This window comes from Rousettus aegyptiacus, unplaced genomic scaffold (assembly GCF_014176215.1).
Source record: "Rousettus aegyptiacus isolate mRouAeg1 unplaced genomic scaffold, mRouAeg1.p scaffold_m13_p_1, whole genome shotgun sequence".
Taxonomy (NCBI): domain Eukaryota; kingdom Metazoa; phylum Chordata; class Mammalia; order Chiroptera; family Pteropodidae; genus Rousettus; species Rousettus aegyptiacus.
This window is the reverse complement of record NW_023416284.1, coordinates 117,536,881-117,552,133: the sequence shown is the minus strand read 5'-3', so window position 1 is coordinate 117,552,133 and position 15,253 is coordinate 117,536,881. Positions and strand designations below refer to the sequence as shown.

Below are 15,253 nucleotides of genomic sequence, written 5' to 3'. Positions count from 1 at the left end.
ACACCATTAAATTCAGTTTCATAGATAAGTTCACACATTTTCAATGAGCCCTCACAAGTTTGATTAATTTTTCTTGCAAATCTCAAATTGACAAGCTGAGTGGAAGTAACGAAAACATATTTCTAGTGTGTCCTACTAATGGATCAGAGATAATTGGAATACATCTTCGAAATGAAGTAGTATTCACCCTTTCCCCACCATTGTCCCACAACTTTTTTCAATGCCACAGCAAAATATATTGGAATTTTTTTGGCATCTCCAGTGATTACATGTGAGCACATATCTTCGCCACTTGGATTATACTTTTGGCTTTCTCCATCACATTTCAGTTGGTTTAGACCTGGGTCTGTGGGGCTCCTGGTTTAGAGCAGGCAAGTGGCTGGGGCCTCTAATTTGGTCATACCATGAAGTGGCTCCTGGGATACAGCAGCCTCTCTCATTTTTCCTGAAGTCCCCCACCCTGTCACTAACATCCTCAAGCACGGAGGTCCCCATATGGTGTGTCGAGTGATCTCAGCCGTCTTCTTACTCCCCAACCCTCAGGTCCTGGCATGTTACTCCTGTCAGTAATTTGTGAAAAGGCTGTGATGGTTACAGTTTAGACAGATTTCGATCTACCTCTGTGTGTGAGGGAGTATTTAAATACGTACTAGAGAGAAATAGAAACTATACGGTGGTGTGAAATTGAATAGATTTTTAAAATATCATTGTGGCAAACCTAAAAATTATTATTGTAATAGGACTAATATGATCTCCCAGGGAGAGGCACTTAGTATATACAGACCAAGTAAAGTGACTTATAATTTACCACTTCTAAAACTGGTGAGACACTGAGGATAATGTTCATCCTTTGGCTAGTTAGCATTTTGGGTAATCAGGCAAATATAAAAACCACAATGGAATAGAATCCATTTTTTTTAGGAGGGGGGTAAAGAAAATATGACAACATGAGTATGAAATTGATTTTTTTCTGTGACACTTAAAAAGTCTTACAGTTCCATTTTTAAAGGGAGATTTCCAAATAGAACTATTTGCCTGTATTTATTGAAGTGAGTTTTACAAAATAGCTCCCAGTTGAGCAGGTCCTTGAATAACATTGTTTCATTGTATGCCATTTCATGTTGATGAGATACGGTAGGAACTTAACTGTTGTTCATATCAATTAGCCTTTGGTACATTTGGTTTGATGTCCGTCCTTTCACTTAAAGTCAAAGAACCTATTGGTGATGTTCGGTGAAGACTTACTGTACTTGTCTATAAAGGTGATGCCTTCCTGGTGATCAGTGGCTTGGCAGAAACTAGAGAAATGAGGACTGGGGACTTGTTCTTCCCAAGCATGACTTGTGCTTTTAAAAATTAATTAATTAATCAATCAATCAATCAATTAATTAAATTTTATTATTAGTTTCAAGTATACAGTACATTGGTTAGGCATTTTTATAGTTTATAAAACGATTGCTGATTACTCTTTCTCTCCTCTGGCCCTCCACCTAGCTATTACATCACTGCTGACTACATTCCCTATGCCATGCTCCCTATTTCCATGACCATCAATCAACTACTAATTTGTTCTTCTTTACCCTTCACCCCGTTCTACCAGTCCCCCAACCAACCCCCCTCCTATCTGGCCATCACCAGATTGTCCTCTATATTTGTGAGTCTCTTTTTTGGTTAGTTTGTTCTGTTCCTTAGATTCCACATATAAGTGAAATCGTGTGGTATTTCTCTTTCTCTGTGATTTATTTCACTCAGCATAATAACCTCTAGATCCATCTATGTCATTGCAAATGATAGGATTTCACTTTTTTTAATGACTGAGTAATATTCCATTGTATACATGAACCAAAATTTATCCAGTCGTCTGTTGATGGACATTTAGATTGCTTCCGTATCTTGGTTATTGTAAATTGTGCTGCCATGAACATAGGGGTGCGTATATCTTTAGAAATTATTGTTTTTTTTTTGTTTTGTTTTCTTTGGATAAATGCCTGGAAGTATAATTGCTGGATCAAGAGGTATATCCATTTTTAATTTTTTGAGAAACCTCCAGACTATTTTCCATAGTGGCTGTACCAATTTGCAATCTCACTAACAGTGTATGAGGTTTCCCTTTTCTTCACATCCTCGCCAACATTTGTTCTTTGATTTACTGATAGCCATTCGAACAGATGTGAGGTGATATCTCTTGTGGTTTTAATTTGCATTTCTCTGATGATTAGTGACCTTGAGCATCTTTTCATATGCCTATCAGCCATCTGTATTTCCTCTTTGGAGAAATACCTGTTTAGGTCCTCTGCCCATTTTTTAAATAGAGTATTTTTGTTGTTGTTGTTGTTGTTGAGTTGTATGAGTTCTTTATATATTTTGGATATTAACTTCTTATCAGATGTATCATAAGCGAATATCTTCTCCCAGTCAGTTGTCTTTTTGTTTTGTTGATGGTTTCCTTTGCTGTGCAAAAACGTTTTAGTTTTATGCAGTCCCATTTGTTTATTTTTCTTTTGTTTCCCTTGCCCGAGGAGATATGTCTGAAAATAAATTACTAGTAGCAACATCAGAGAGATCACTGCTTTTGTTTTTTTTCCAGAAATTTTGATTTCGGGTCTTACATTTAAGTCTTTAATCCATTTCGAGTTTATTCTTATATATGGTGTAAGAAGATGGTTCAGTTTTTTTTTTTTTGCATGTTTCTGTCCAATTATTCCCACACCGTTTATTGAAGAGACTGTCTTTACCCATTGTATATTCATACGATTTGTGCTTTTAAAGAGACATGGGAGAGTTGAAATGCAAAGAACAATGTAATTAAACATTTGGTTTAAAAATATAATTTTCACTGATATCTTTAGTCTTTGGATGTAACTTTATATAAAAAATAATAACTCACACTTCTATATGCTTACCATGAGCCAGACACTATTCTAAGTGCTTTACATATCTAGTTAACCCTCTCAAAAACTCTATGAGATAGGTACTGTTTTTAATTCCCACTTTACAGATAAAGAAACCGAGGCACAATGAGGTTAAGTTGCATGCCCAGAGTCAGCTGATGCATGGCAGAGCCAGGTTTTTAGACCTGGCAATGGAGCGCAGCATCTGTGTCTCCCTCGAATGCTGCAACAGCTTAAGTCCAGGCTCCATGGGATGGTTTTTATTCAAAGTTAGCTTGCCAAATTCTAATGGTATCAAACATATTTAGCATATTTAAAATTTTAGTATTTATGGAGCTTTCATAGTGAGCATTTAACAAAAGTCTAAGTAAAGCTGGTGAAGGCAAACAAATACAACATAAGCCCAAACAGATTTATGAACCTACGGAACAGAATCTGGGATACAGAAGAGGAATGGGGAGATGGAGTGGTGGAAGCATCCAGTGAAATATATTTCTAAAAAACTGCTCAGGGGATTCCGATGCACACCAGAGCTGGAGATCACTGGTAGAGGATCTGTGTCTTTTTTCTTTAATTAAAAAAAAAAAAAAAATCATGACTAGATTCTTGAATAGAGATGAATGGGCAGATATTTCTGAACATGTTAGAAATACATGTGGTGGCACAGAGCATCCTGGAGAAAATTAGAACCTTTTATTATAGTCTTCACATTTATAGTAGAATTTTTGCCTTTATTCTGGTTTCCTTCCAATTCTCTTGTTAAAAGTCATAGCTCTTATTGTCATGGGGCTTGTAAATATTAAGCACTGGGCAGGACAGCCATTTCCCTACAGCCTTCCTTGTCCACAACTGAGAATATGGTTATCACCACAGCTGTTGAAAAAAAGAGATTTATCATTTATTTTAGCACACTTGTGGTTACCAGTTCATGATTAATTGCTCCTTGAAGAATTTGTTTAGTTTAATCTACATTTTTAGAGATTACTATTTATATATTGATTGCTCATGTTCACTTTAGTTACAGGTGAAATTCCAGAACTTAGAGAAAGATTATGCATGTTTTAAAAATGCATAGAAATCATAAGATGGCCATCAGAAAACTTTGCCCTAACACTTGGTTTATAGCTCTTTGGTCATTGTTGTGAAAATAAACATTACCTTTTTTTTTTTTTTTTTTTTTTTTTTAAATAGTGAGATGATTTATGTAGAAATACCTGTTTAGAATGGCCAAGGATTTATAGAATGGAAATGAAGTAAAAATGAGGAACCACGTCATGTCTATTTGTGCAGTAATAGAGGAGTAAATGCCCATAATTTCATCAGTCCTTTCCCTGGTCTTATGTGTGTTGGGCAATTCTGGGTATACAAGTTCGTCAGAGCAGGCCATCTGTACTGGGGTTCTGAGCCGTTCATATGGATGACTCAGAGACTGCCAGTGGTTGGAAAATGCTTATGAATTAAGTAATAAGAGCTCATGGAAGACAGAAAACATAAGGTTCCAGCAGAGAAAATCTTTGTCTTTGACTGGAAAAATAATTAATCTCTCCAGATATAAGAGAAAGGCTATATAATCCTTTATTTTCATTTAGCCCTTTTGTTTGTGGAAGAGAAAAAAAAAAGTACTCCATTAATCATCTTTATTTTGGATAAAATGGCATCATGGTTCATTTATTTAGAAGTGAATACTTGAAGCTGTGTCAAGAACCAAGCTTCCCCTTTCTGATATGATTAATTATTTTCCTCACCAATGACTATTAACCGTTCTGTGAATTGAAGTCATGTTAGCTCAATGGCATTTAGGATCTCACTCATGATGTAGTTCTGAAGTTCTTTGAAAATGCCAAAAGAGCAGATATACTGAAAGAATCTGTCTTGAACTTTGAAGTGCTGGCTAATTTAATGGGGTTGAACCCAGTGTTTATATTTATAGATGGATGGAAGAATCTATCAGAGTGGCTGGTTTTCATTTAGACTTACATCTTGCCAGCATCCATCCTCATTAGGGCACTGCCTCTGGCTTCCAAGCTGCTCACAAGGTTAAGAACCAATGCATCATCCAAACTCATATACTAGATAGGCTGCTTATATAAAAAATTCTAAAAGTATTTAAGAGCATTTAATTTAAATCACCTGTAAGTCATATGAAATGAACACCATGAAATTATACCTCATAGTTAGTGACCTGCAATTTGGCAAACATTTCTTAATCCTTTAGAGAAATTGAAAACTCAGAAGGTTTATGAGTCTTGACACGTTATAGATGAATGAAGAGCATACGAGTCAGATCGAGATAATTTTATCAGAAGCATTTATAAATATTAAATATTAATATGAATTTGTCATTTTAAAGAAAAACAAACTCAAAAGACTACCTTCATTTTTATAACACTATCCAGGAAATGTGATTGTTTATATTATAGCCTAAGTGTTCAGCTTAGTTGAACCATGTGTTAGAAATAAATCAAGCTTTTATCACATTGCATAAAACTGTATGCAGTTCTAGGGGAAAGAAATTGAAGAGTTCATGTGTCTCCTCAAAGGGCTTAAAGTTTCAAATAAAAAATTGAAATTGGTTCACAAAATGAAATTAGGGTGTTGATTTTGGTTTATCTTCATTATAAATTATGCTTTCTAAAGTCTATTTACTTTTTAAAGACATTTAAAACAAGAATGAGAACAAAAAATTTTTTATTTCAGGAACTCTATACATTTCTACTATCCATGTCTTTTCAAAGTTCCAGTAGTGATTGGAAGGCAAACATCTCAGTCCTGTGTCTCTTTTTTCACTCTTTTGAGGTCCAAGATTATTTGCCAGATATTGTTTTAAAATTTACTATATCCAAGAAAGTTTACTCTGTATTTTAGGCATTATATCAAATTCAGAATTAAAACACCTATACTGCAAGAACACATAGTCTAAATGAGGGGATAAAATATGTACATAAATAACCATAATATAAGTTAGATTTAGATGCTAAAAATTACTGATTGCCAGTTTATACATATCTATCAGTTGCTATTTCTATCTAATGGTCTATAATCGCAGTGACCAGCGTTAGAATGTTCACTAAAGGATGAACACTGAAGAGGCTTTAGGCATTTTACATAAAGATCTCTGCCTTTAGTCGAAGATGGGGAGAATACTTTGATGACTTATATTTAAACAATAACCTTGGTAGAATGTTATTTTCATTGACGTAGTAATCACTTGCGTTTTGGCAAACCATCCAGTTGACAATCATGTTTGTGTTTTTCTAGGGCAGTAGAGGAGAAATAGGACCAGTAGGACCCCCAGGCCTACCAGGTAAACTGGTAAGTAATGTTTGTAAGTCTCCAGCAGTTTATTCGCTTCATACAAAACATAATGTTTTTAAAAATAAGCAAGGAGAGAAGAACAATCTACAAAGGGTAATTTAATCATCTGTACTTGATTTTGATTGTTATGTGAATATGTGAAAAGGTACATGTGTAATTTCAAACTATATCTAAAACATCCTCAGAGGGTATTTTAATCAATGTGGCATATAGCATACATTTTAAAACCAGGAGAAGCATGAAGTGTTACATTTGGCCTCTGGATGTTCTTGGAATTGAGAGAACTGTGCGTGAATGCTGCCTTTTACTTCCCCAGCCGAGCTTGTTTACGCAGCAAGAGAAGCAGTACTGTTGTAGGGGACTGACTGAAAGAGCCCACTGTTGGAAAAGAGAGCATACTGGGGAATTGAGGACCTCAGAGGGGGACAAGGGGTGGGGGAACTGGTCTTTCCTCTCCTAAGCATATAGGAGAGATGCAAATTTCAGGAACAGAGTTTAACCATCCACAGTACGTTTATTTTAGATGGGAGTCAACACTCCCAATCTTGTTTGGCTTGTATGCTTTCATTGTAGCAGAAATAGTGATTCTGGGAAGTTTGTGTTTGCTTTTCAGGGTTCTCTTGGTAGCCCTGGCCTCCCTGGCTTGCCTGGCCCCCCTGGACTTCCTGGAATGAAAGGTGACAGGGTAAGAAACCTAGCCCTCCAGAAAGTCCCTTATTTGGAAGGGATTTGTACTATGTATGTTGTTAAATCAACTTTCTTTATGACCTTCCTTTTAGAAAATTCTAAACTTTCTAGAATATACTAGAAAGAGCTATCAACAGAAATACTTGAAATTACTGGGAGCTGAGATTAAGATTTTTTTTTTTTAAAAGAAGCTATTAATATGATAATTTATCAGGAGGAAAAAAAGCTGAGAAAGTAAAACAAAAATTCAGTGTAATCACACTTCCTATTTAGTTCTAAGTTTACATTCTTACAAGTCAAATGTTACATGGATGTGATCAAAGAATGCCCAGGTTGTCTAATACCTCAAGTTGAACAATTGTTGGTTTCTCCAGGTCTTACCTGTTAGGTGGTAAAGAGAGTGGGGTATTCTTTTCTGTCACATTATTTGTATTTGTATTTGTGCTTATCTACTGGTCCAACAAAGGAGGTTGGTTTATTTGAAATTACATAGATAAAAATCTTAAAATACTGAAAAATTATTATATTTTATTAATTACAGGGTGTAGTCGGTGAATCTGGTCCAAAGGGTGAACAGGTAGGTCTTATTTGACTAGTATGGAATGCAGCGTTTAATGTGCATTAATGTGCATTAATGCTTCACCAGCAGGGAGCTGGTTTATGGGTACGATTAAAAAGTTGGAGGCTAGTAGTTTTTCTTAATGTGCTTCATATTGAGTGAAACCTGGAGCTAATTTCGGTCTATAGCCTTATCTACTGTTTTAATAAACTGGAGCTAATGGCTAATTATGGCTCTGCTTCCAGAACTACACATTGTTTTTCTTTTGAAAAGGGCGAGCCTGACTCCCTCATTCACCAGACTGGTTTACTCTGATGAAGGCTTCCATAGACATATTTTAAGTTTTTCTTTATCAAGACCTTAGCAAATAAAGTATGCATATGAATTAGGGTCAGTCCTTTCTTTGGATTCCTTTTTATACCGTAAGAGCCCGTTTCCAAAGATTACCTATTATAAAATTGTGGATACAGTCAGTAATCCTAACTTTCACAGAAACTCAACCTCACCTTCTGGCTTTTCTCTAGGCCATTTTCGGATTCGGGCTAGCCACTGACAGCTAGGTTAGAGGGCCACCGAGAGCATTTTGTATATCTGCATAATGCTGGGAGCCCTGTGGGCACTTATGAATGCTTATTGGTGTTGACTGTTTAATATTGAGCCAAGGCTTTCCTTTATTGTACGTTTTTGGCTCCTTTGTTAAAGATTATTTGCTCATATATATGGGGGTTTATTTCTGAACTGTCAATTACAATGCAATGTACATATAAAGTATTACTTGAAACCTATATGATTTTATTAACCAATGTCACCTCAATACATTTAATAAAATAAATAAATAAATAAAACTGAGCCAAGGGCTATGATGTTAAAAATGTGACTTTTCGTATTAATTTTTAGGGTGCCTCTGGTGAAGAAGGTGAAGCAGGAGAAAGGGGTGAACTTGTAAGACATTGTTTTTTTTTTTCTGGTTAATGATGTAGATTTACTTATTTCAAACTGTATTACAACATATATATTTTTTCTTTTCTCTTACAACGTTATCCTTGCTGTCTTCTTTAAAGGTTAAGATGTTTCTTATATAAGCTAACAAATGACTCTCCAAGACTGCAGCCAAGATCAAGTAAAGCAAAGGGAAAACACCCCCAAAGTGACAGACCTAGCCTTAAACTTTTGAGGAACAAAATGTTCCCTTAGATAAGGTGAATTCTCTGTGGCTTTACATCTAGACATTCATGGTGATTCTCACATGACTATAGAATATAGTGCCCATCCTAGAAACAAAATCAGTTTTAATATAGTTAGCTGTGGCTTACAAGTGTGATCATAGGCAATCTCTCTAATCCAAAACCCTCCAAAGAAGTAACCTCTGTCTCCAGAGAATGCCGCTGCTAAATCTCAAGGAAGACAATAAAAACAAGAACAAGTTATCTTTACTGCCAGGACTACTAGATCTGCTGACTCATCATTATGGTTTACATAATCTAACATGACCTAATGTGGAAACTTATATTTGGTCTTTTGCGGGTTGGGGAGGGGTGATAGATTTCTCATAAATTAGTTTCAGAGGGCTTTCAGTGCAGGAAAAAATTCCAATGATGTTATTTTATTCAGATTTTGAGGATTTAGAGTTAATGTAACATCCAAATTAGGAAAATCTTTCTATTTAATTCCAAAAAGAATTATTTTAACTATATTTTTAAAACTGTTTATTTGATGGGCTAAGAGGATGTTTTAAATTATTCTATTTTGTAGTGGAAATGAATTGATGTGCTAAACTTGAGCTGAATTCATATCTAGAATTAGTGGTGGGAGATTTTCGAGGCTTTTTTTTTTTTAAGCATATAAGCATGCATATTTGGCTTGATAGACTTTTGGGAAGATCTTAAAAATATTTTTAGAGTTTCAAAAATATTTTTAGAGCTTCAAAAATAAAGTCATCAGGTTTAAATGTCTACTATGTTTTATAGCAGAATGCTAGTTTAATATCTTTTGACTTACACATATTAATTCTCGATGCTCACTACTTTAGATTTGGATAGAGTCTTGGAGAGCTCCAATTCAACCCTGCTGTTTCCCAGATAAGTTAGCAAACTGCTGGGAGGTTATACAGCTTACATAGGATCATAAAGTTAAGTAACAAATCAGGGACTGGAATCCAAATTTTGAGTCTAATGTTTTCTGTGGTGTCATGGTTTTGTTTCATTTGTTCACAGTTTTCTATAGATTTCAGCAGCACATAAAATGTCACATGTTTCTAGGAAACTGTGAAAGGTGAATACATTGTTCTAACATAATTTTGTTTTATTGATTTAGGGAGATATAGGATTACCTGGCCAAAAGGGAACTGTAAGTATAATGAACAGTAATGGTATAAGAAAATAAAAATATCAATAAAGTTGTAGAAAATTCAGTGTTCTGCTTTATGAAATCATTCTGTATAATTCAATTCTTAAAGGACTTACCTTCAAGGAAATGAATGTCTGAATTTATTCTTTAAGCAATGGATTAATCCAAAGAAAAAAACACACAATGGTGTAAATTGATTTGCTTGTTGAACTAAACATTCTAAATGGATTTTTTTTTTTCATAATATAAGTAGCTCAATGAGTATATAACGTGGCAATTTCTTCCACAAATGGGTCATTTTTAAAGAACTGACTTGTGCTTTGTGGTGACAAAAGTATAATTGAGTTTTGCTGGCAATTGTACTATTTATTGGCAAATATTTCTGTAATTTTCTTAAACTGTGTGCTCTGTTTGCAAGAGTAAGATAGAAGTGTAATGCATAAGAAAATAGAGAATTATTAGAGCTAGAAAATGATTATCTCATTCAATTTGTCTTTGTGTGGAGACTAAACTGATGTCCTTAGATATTAGATGAATTTAGAATTATAGAATCAATTAGTTGCAAGCCTGGGATAATTTCGATTTGAAAGGAATGTACATCTGATGCAATGAGAAACTTAGTATAAAGGAGAAAAAATGAAGTTTAGATCTGAATCTCAAATGTCACTAATCACCATCTTCCAGTTAGTCTTCAAGTCTTTCCTGTTTTTGGAATCTCCCCTACTCCTCTCTGTCCCTGTCCAACATGTTATCCTCACAGCAGCCAAGGTAATCTAGATAAAAAGATAAAACCCACTATTTATCCTTTCTCTGCTTTAAACCCTTCAAGAATAGCATTTTATGGAATAAAATCAGACTCTTAGCAAGATATACATAGCTTTCAATGAAGTATTCTCCGCCTTGCCAACCTCACCTTCTCACGTGTCTGGAACTTCATCTGTTTGCAGTTCTTTTTACATGGCATGCTGTGTAATGTCTCATGTTATTCTCTTAACCTGGTGCAGCCTCTTTCCTTAAAATAGCTACTCCCTACTCGATCATTTAGCTTCATCTTCAGCTCCACTATCTCCAGGAGGACTCACCAGACTTGGTTACAGTGCTCAGCCCTGGGCTCTTTACACACCACTAAGGTTGTATTAACTTATCGACTTGTATTAACTTATTGACTTATATTAACTTATCTACTTAAATACCACCTCTAAACACCATGTCACAGTCTCAAGCTTTAAGTAACATCTTTATGCCTAAGAATACTTTACAAAAACGGTTTAGGATTGAGAAAAATTTAGAGTAAATCTTGATAGAATTTAGTAACAAAAATGCTACTTCATGGTCTTGAAATAGTAATGCTCAGTGGTAAGCATTCAAGCTATAAAAGAAAAAAGTAAATGAACAGTGCAGCACTCAAAGTAAGTCCGTTTCATTTACACTTAGATATAATACTATGAATTATCTCTTGCTTTATCACCTACCTTTTTACCCTTGTCTTTTCTGACATGACTCAGGTAATACCGATGAAATACTGATTGAAGTATACTGTCCCAGAATTAAGGGAAATAGTTACCAATGGGAAGACTTTCACTGTCCTCAACGATTTCAGCGTAGACAGATTTGATAAGTAGGTGCAGTGTATTTCTACTTCAGTATACCATGCCTCAACTGAGAAAAATTTCCCCAAAGATCCGGGTCTTAATGTTCTCCTCGTCATGTTAGCCCTTGATCACTTGATCAAAAATTTCTTGTCCCTTGTTCTAACAATATTTCAGACTTTGCCAGTCAGTAAATTCACTCTGATTTGGTCTCCTTTGTTTTCTGTCTGTTCTTTAGTGTACTTCTGAATTCATTTGGCTTCTCCTCTGGGTTGTTTTAGAAGCTTTTAAAGCTTTGCACTCTAGTCACCTGACAATTCCCCAGCCTTCTGCAGCACATCCTTAGCTCTCCTAGCTGACGCTCTTTCAGGAAGTCTTTTAAGCCATAACTTCTCTATAGAGGCAATTTTGACAGGTTGACTTAAATGAATGTCAATTTTTTTTTTTTTGCATAAAGAGATTAAAAAAGCACATTTGCTGAGCACATTTCTTTAGATGTGTCTAGTGAAAGCATTGCTTCATCTCCTTCTTCCCTTCAGTTTAAAACATTTGAATGTTTGAAAGTTAGCTCTTTCTAGATAAATGTTGCACATGAAAAAAAAGCAGGATTAAATTGCCTTATGAACATTCATATCTTGAACACTAGCATTCCCTTGCTGTCTCGTGTTCTTTTATCGTCTCATTCTTATTCTATAAACAACAGTACACTGCAACTACTATGCCACAAATTCCACCAGAGGTTGTTTAAGAAAAAGTGAATTAATTTAGTCTTTGTTTTTTAAAGCAGTTATTGTACACAAGGATTCTTTTAAATGCTGTTACTGGGCTGCTTTCAGAAAGAAAATCTATGTTCTTATGCTAAGGAAACAGTTGGTTTATTTCTAACTTTTTAATATTTGCATTTTTAATTTCCTCAATACTTAAACTGTGGACTTACTCTTTTTTGTTCCAGTGTTTTAAATGTATTGATTTTAAGTGTAACATTTTAAACGTGGCATTTTAAATGTATTAATTTAGTTCCTAGGTACATATGACATCTTTAAATTCTCCAAAGAATATTATTAAAGCTAAATAACTTATATTCTTGAAATATCTTTACGTTATGCTTTCTGTTTTAATGATATACAAAGTAACATGTCTTATAAACAGTGGCCTTTTTGTGGCCAAAAATTTAACAAGCCTTATTGAAAACTAACTCGCTCTTAGGAAGTAGCTTAAAGTATGAAGAATGTGTTTTTAAAAATTTATTATTTCAATTAACATTTTGAAAATATTTTTTACCAAAAAGAAAGATTCTTTAAAATTTAGTTGAACCTAAGAGACTGGTGAGTTGTTGGGCAGTATTATGTGTCTTTACATTGAGGATGTGTAACCTGTAAACAAATACCTCTTAGGAAATAAAATGTAGTAAACTTCAAACTTTGTGTATTAATGTTGCGTTAATATTAAGTAGGCACATTACTTCTGTTTAGTCCTGGTTTGATAGTGTGCCATTTTGTTCTAGGTGGGTAACCCTGGGGAGCCTGGCTTGAGGGGGCCTGAAGGAAGTCGGGGGCTTCCTGGAATGGAAGGACCAAGAGGACCGCCTGGACCACGAGGCATGCAGGGAGAACAGGGTGTCACTGGCCTGCCTGGTATCCAAGGCCCTCCAGTGAGTGGCGGGCAGTCCCCGTGCTTTCCCTCTTTCCCTCCATCTCACAGCACTAGGGGTGGGGGCAGTCAAGCTAGACCAGATGTCAGCTTTGTAGCAGTGCGGCCAAGGTCTCCTATTGTAAATCCAGCCACCTGGTTTCTTGCCAAGTCTGTCCGTTTACCATTTAACTATGTCCTGTTTATGGTTCTGTGTATAACCTGTCTTTTTTCTTCTTGGTCACAGGGTAGAGCACCAACAGATCAGCACATTAAGCAGGTTTGCATGAGAGTCATGCAAGGTAAATAAACTGTAATGGCTTGACTTTTCATGTGCTTTAAAGGAGGGAAATTTTGAATAATATTGTCACTTCTGTTTTACCTAATTTATAGCCATCACAATCACTCATAGTTTCAAAGAAAAAGGAAAATATGACCTTCCTAGATTAGCTTAGACTTTTTTCCCCCAAGGATGTTAATTTATGAGAAAGCACACACACACACACACACACACACACACACCCCACACACTTTTTTTTTTTTCCTTCAGAACAATTCACAAGTACCTTTCTCCTCTTCAACGCCCTGCCACCTAGTGAGTACCCAGCCCTGAACTGCTCTCTCTGTAGATTCTATGAGAAGTGATTGAGAGACTCCATGCCCATGAGAAGCATAAGGACATTATGAATACTCATGTACCATCTATGTAGAAAAACAATAACTAGTATTTTACCAAAATGGTGATATATTTTCATATTTGTTAACCTTTAAACTTCTCTGTAGCTATGAAGATTCCTATTTGTTATAGCTGATTCACAATTGGTTTAGTTCTGGAACCACACTGAAAATGAAGATGTGCAAAAATACCCTGTAACTGAGGAGGTCCCGTAACACCGGCGCCTTCTACCAGGACATTATTTCATTCAGGCTGGAATCAATTCTGTCAGAAAAGAAATACTCTTCTTTGTATACTCATGAGATAGTCTAATTTGCGTTGCAGACTTTTAGAATTTTCTGAATGAAACGGTCATCTCTATATTTGAAAACCAGTATGTCTCTTTATTGCATACATTTTATCTTAAAAGGATATTTCAATTTTAAACTTCACATATCTAGAAAATTGTGATTTTATGCTCTTACTTATGTAAAATGAACTTAGAATACTCGCACTGAAACAATTTTAAAATGCCATTAGAAATGTGTTTCCAATTCATATGCTCTTTAACATCCTAAAGCTTTAAACAATGTTACACTAGAATATTTCTCGTAGAGTATTTTAATAGAAAAGTTTTCCTATTCTCCATGATTTTAGTGGATGATTCTTAATCTATTTAATGGGCCCTGAAAAAGCCCACAGTTATTAATTTTTAAGACAGACTATGACCCTTCCCAAGAAGCAGATTTTTTAAAATGCCTGTTGTCTGTTTCAAGCATGGAAAATCTTTTGAGAAGAAGTCATAAGAAGTCATGAAATCTCAGAATATTTCAGGTTACTTAGTATCTTCGAAGTAAAAATGTGAGGCTAGGTCTCAATTGGTATCTCAATACTAATTCTAGACAATGTCCTTGGCTCTTAAAAAGCTTCTGGACATCGACCTCTACCTATGTTAAGACATTCATTTTCTTCCTATCCTGGGTTTCCAGATAACAAGTCAGGATTCAGGTGACACACTCATTTATTTAGAACACCACTCACACCAAAGCCTTGCGGTTCAAGGTTTTTATCCCTATCCTCTTTTCTCAAAACAGCAGGGCCAAATATATCCAGGGAGAGCTGAACGAACAGCCCTAGTGAAGCATCTTGGCAGAGAGCCCATGGAAAAATGATCCAACTTTATTCATTTCTCACCACCAATTTTGAAGTTCTGATGACACATTTAGAAAACAGGCACTTGACATACTGCTCTTTTCATTTGAATCACTTGAATCACTTTCATGTGTCTTACTTTTCTGGGTCTTTTTGTTTATTGTCTTTTAGAACATTTTGCTGAGATGGCTGCCAGTCTCAAGCGTCCAGAGTCGGGAGCTTCTGGCCTTCCTGGAAGGCCCGGACCACCTGGTCCCCCAGGACCCCCTGGAGAAAATGGTTTCCCCGGCCAGATGGGACTTCGTGGCCTCCCAGGCATTAAAGGCCCCCCTGGTGCTCTTGGTTTGAGAGGGCCTAAAGGTAAGCTATTTTGTCCAGGTGGAACCAAGGGACACACACTTTCCATTTTCAGATGTGTTCACAGGTCCTA

General features: G+C 35.6%; 1 protein-coding gene across 2 annotated transcripts in view; it reads left to right on the top strand.

Annotated features, from left to right (window-relative positions):
- The window catches only part of COL9A1 (collagen type IX alpha 1 chain), an 83,648-nt gene that overhangs the window by 53,033 nt on the left and 15,362 nt on the right, over positions 1–15,253 (top strand). The window contains exons 23-30 of one of the 2 annotated variants that reach the window (XM_036219137.1): positions 6,150–6,203; positions 6,820–6,891; positions 7,435–7,470; positions 8,350–8,394; positions 9,766–9,798; positions 12,892–13,038; positions 13,264–13,318; positions 14,995–15,183. In XM_036219137.1, coding sequence (XP_036075030.1) covers positions 6,150–6,203; positions 6,820–6,891; positions 7,435–7,470; positions 8,350–8,394; positions 9,766–9,798; positions 12,892–13,038; positions 13,264–13,318; positions 14,995–15,183 — 631 coding nt within the window. Of the gene's footprint in view, positions 1–6,149; positions 6,204–6,819; positions 6,892–7,434; positions 7,471–8,349; positions 8,395–9,765; positions 9,799–12,891; positions 13,039–13,263; positions 13,319–14,994; positions 15,184–15,253 lie in introns of those variants that run through there. The other variant, XM_036219140.1, reaches the window with a different exon arrangement.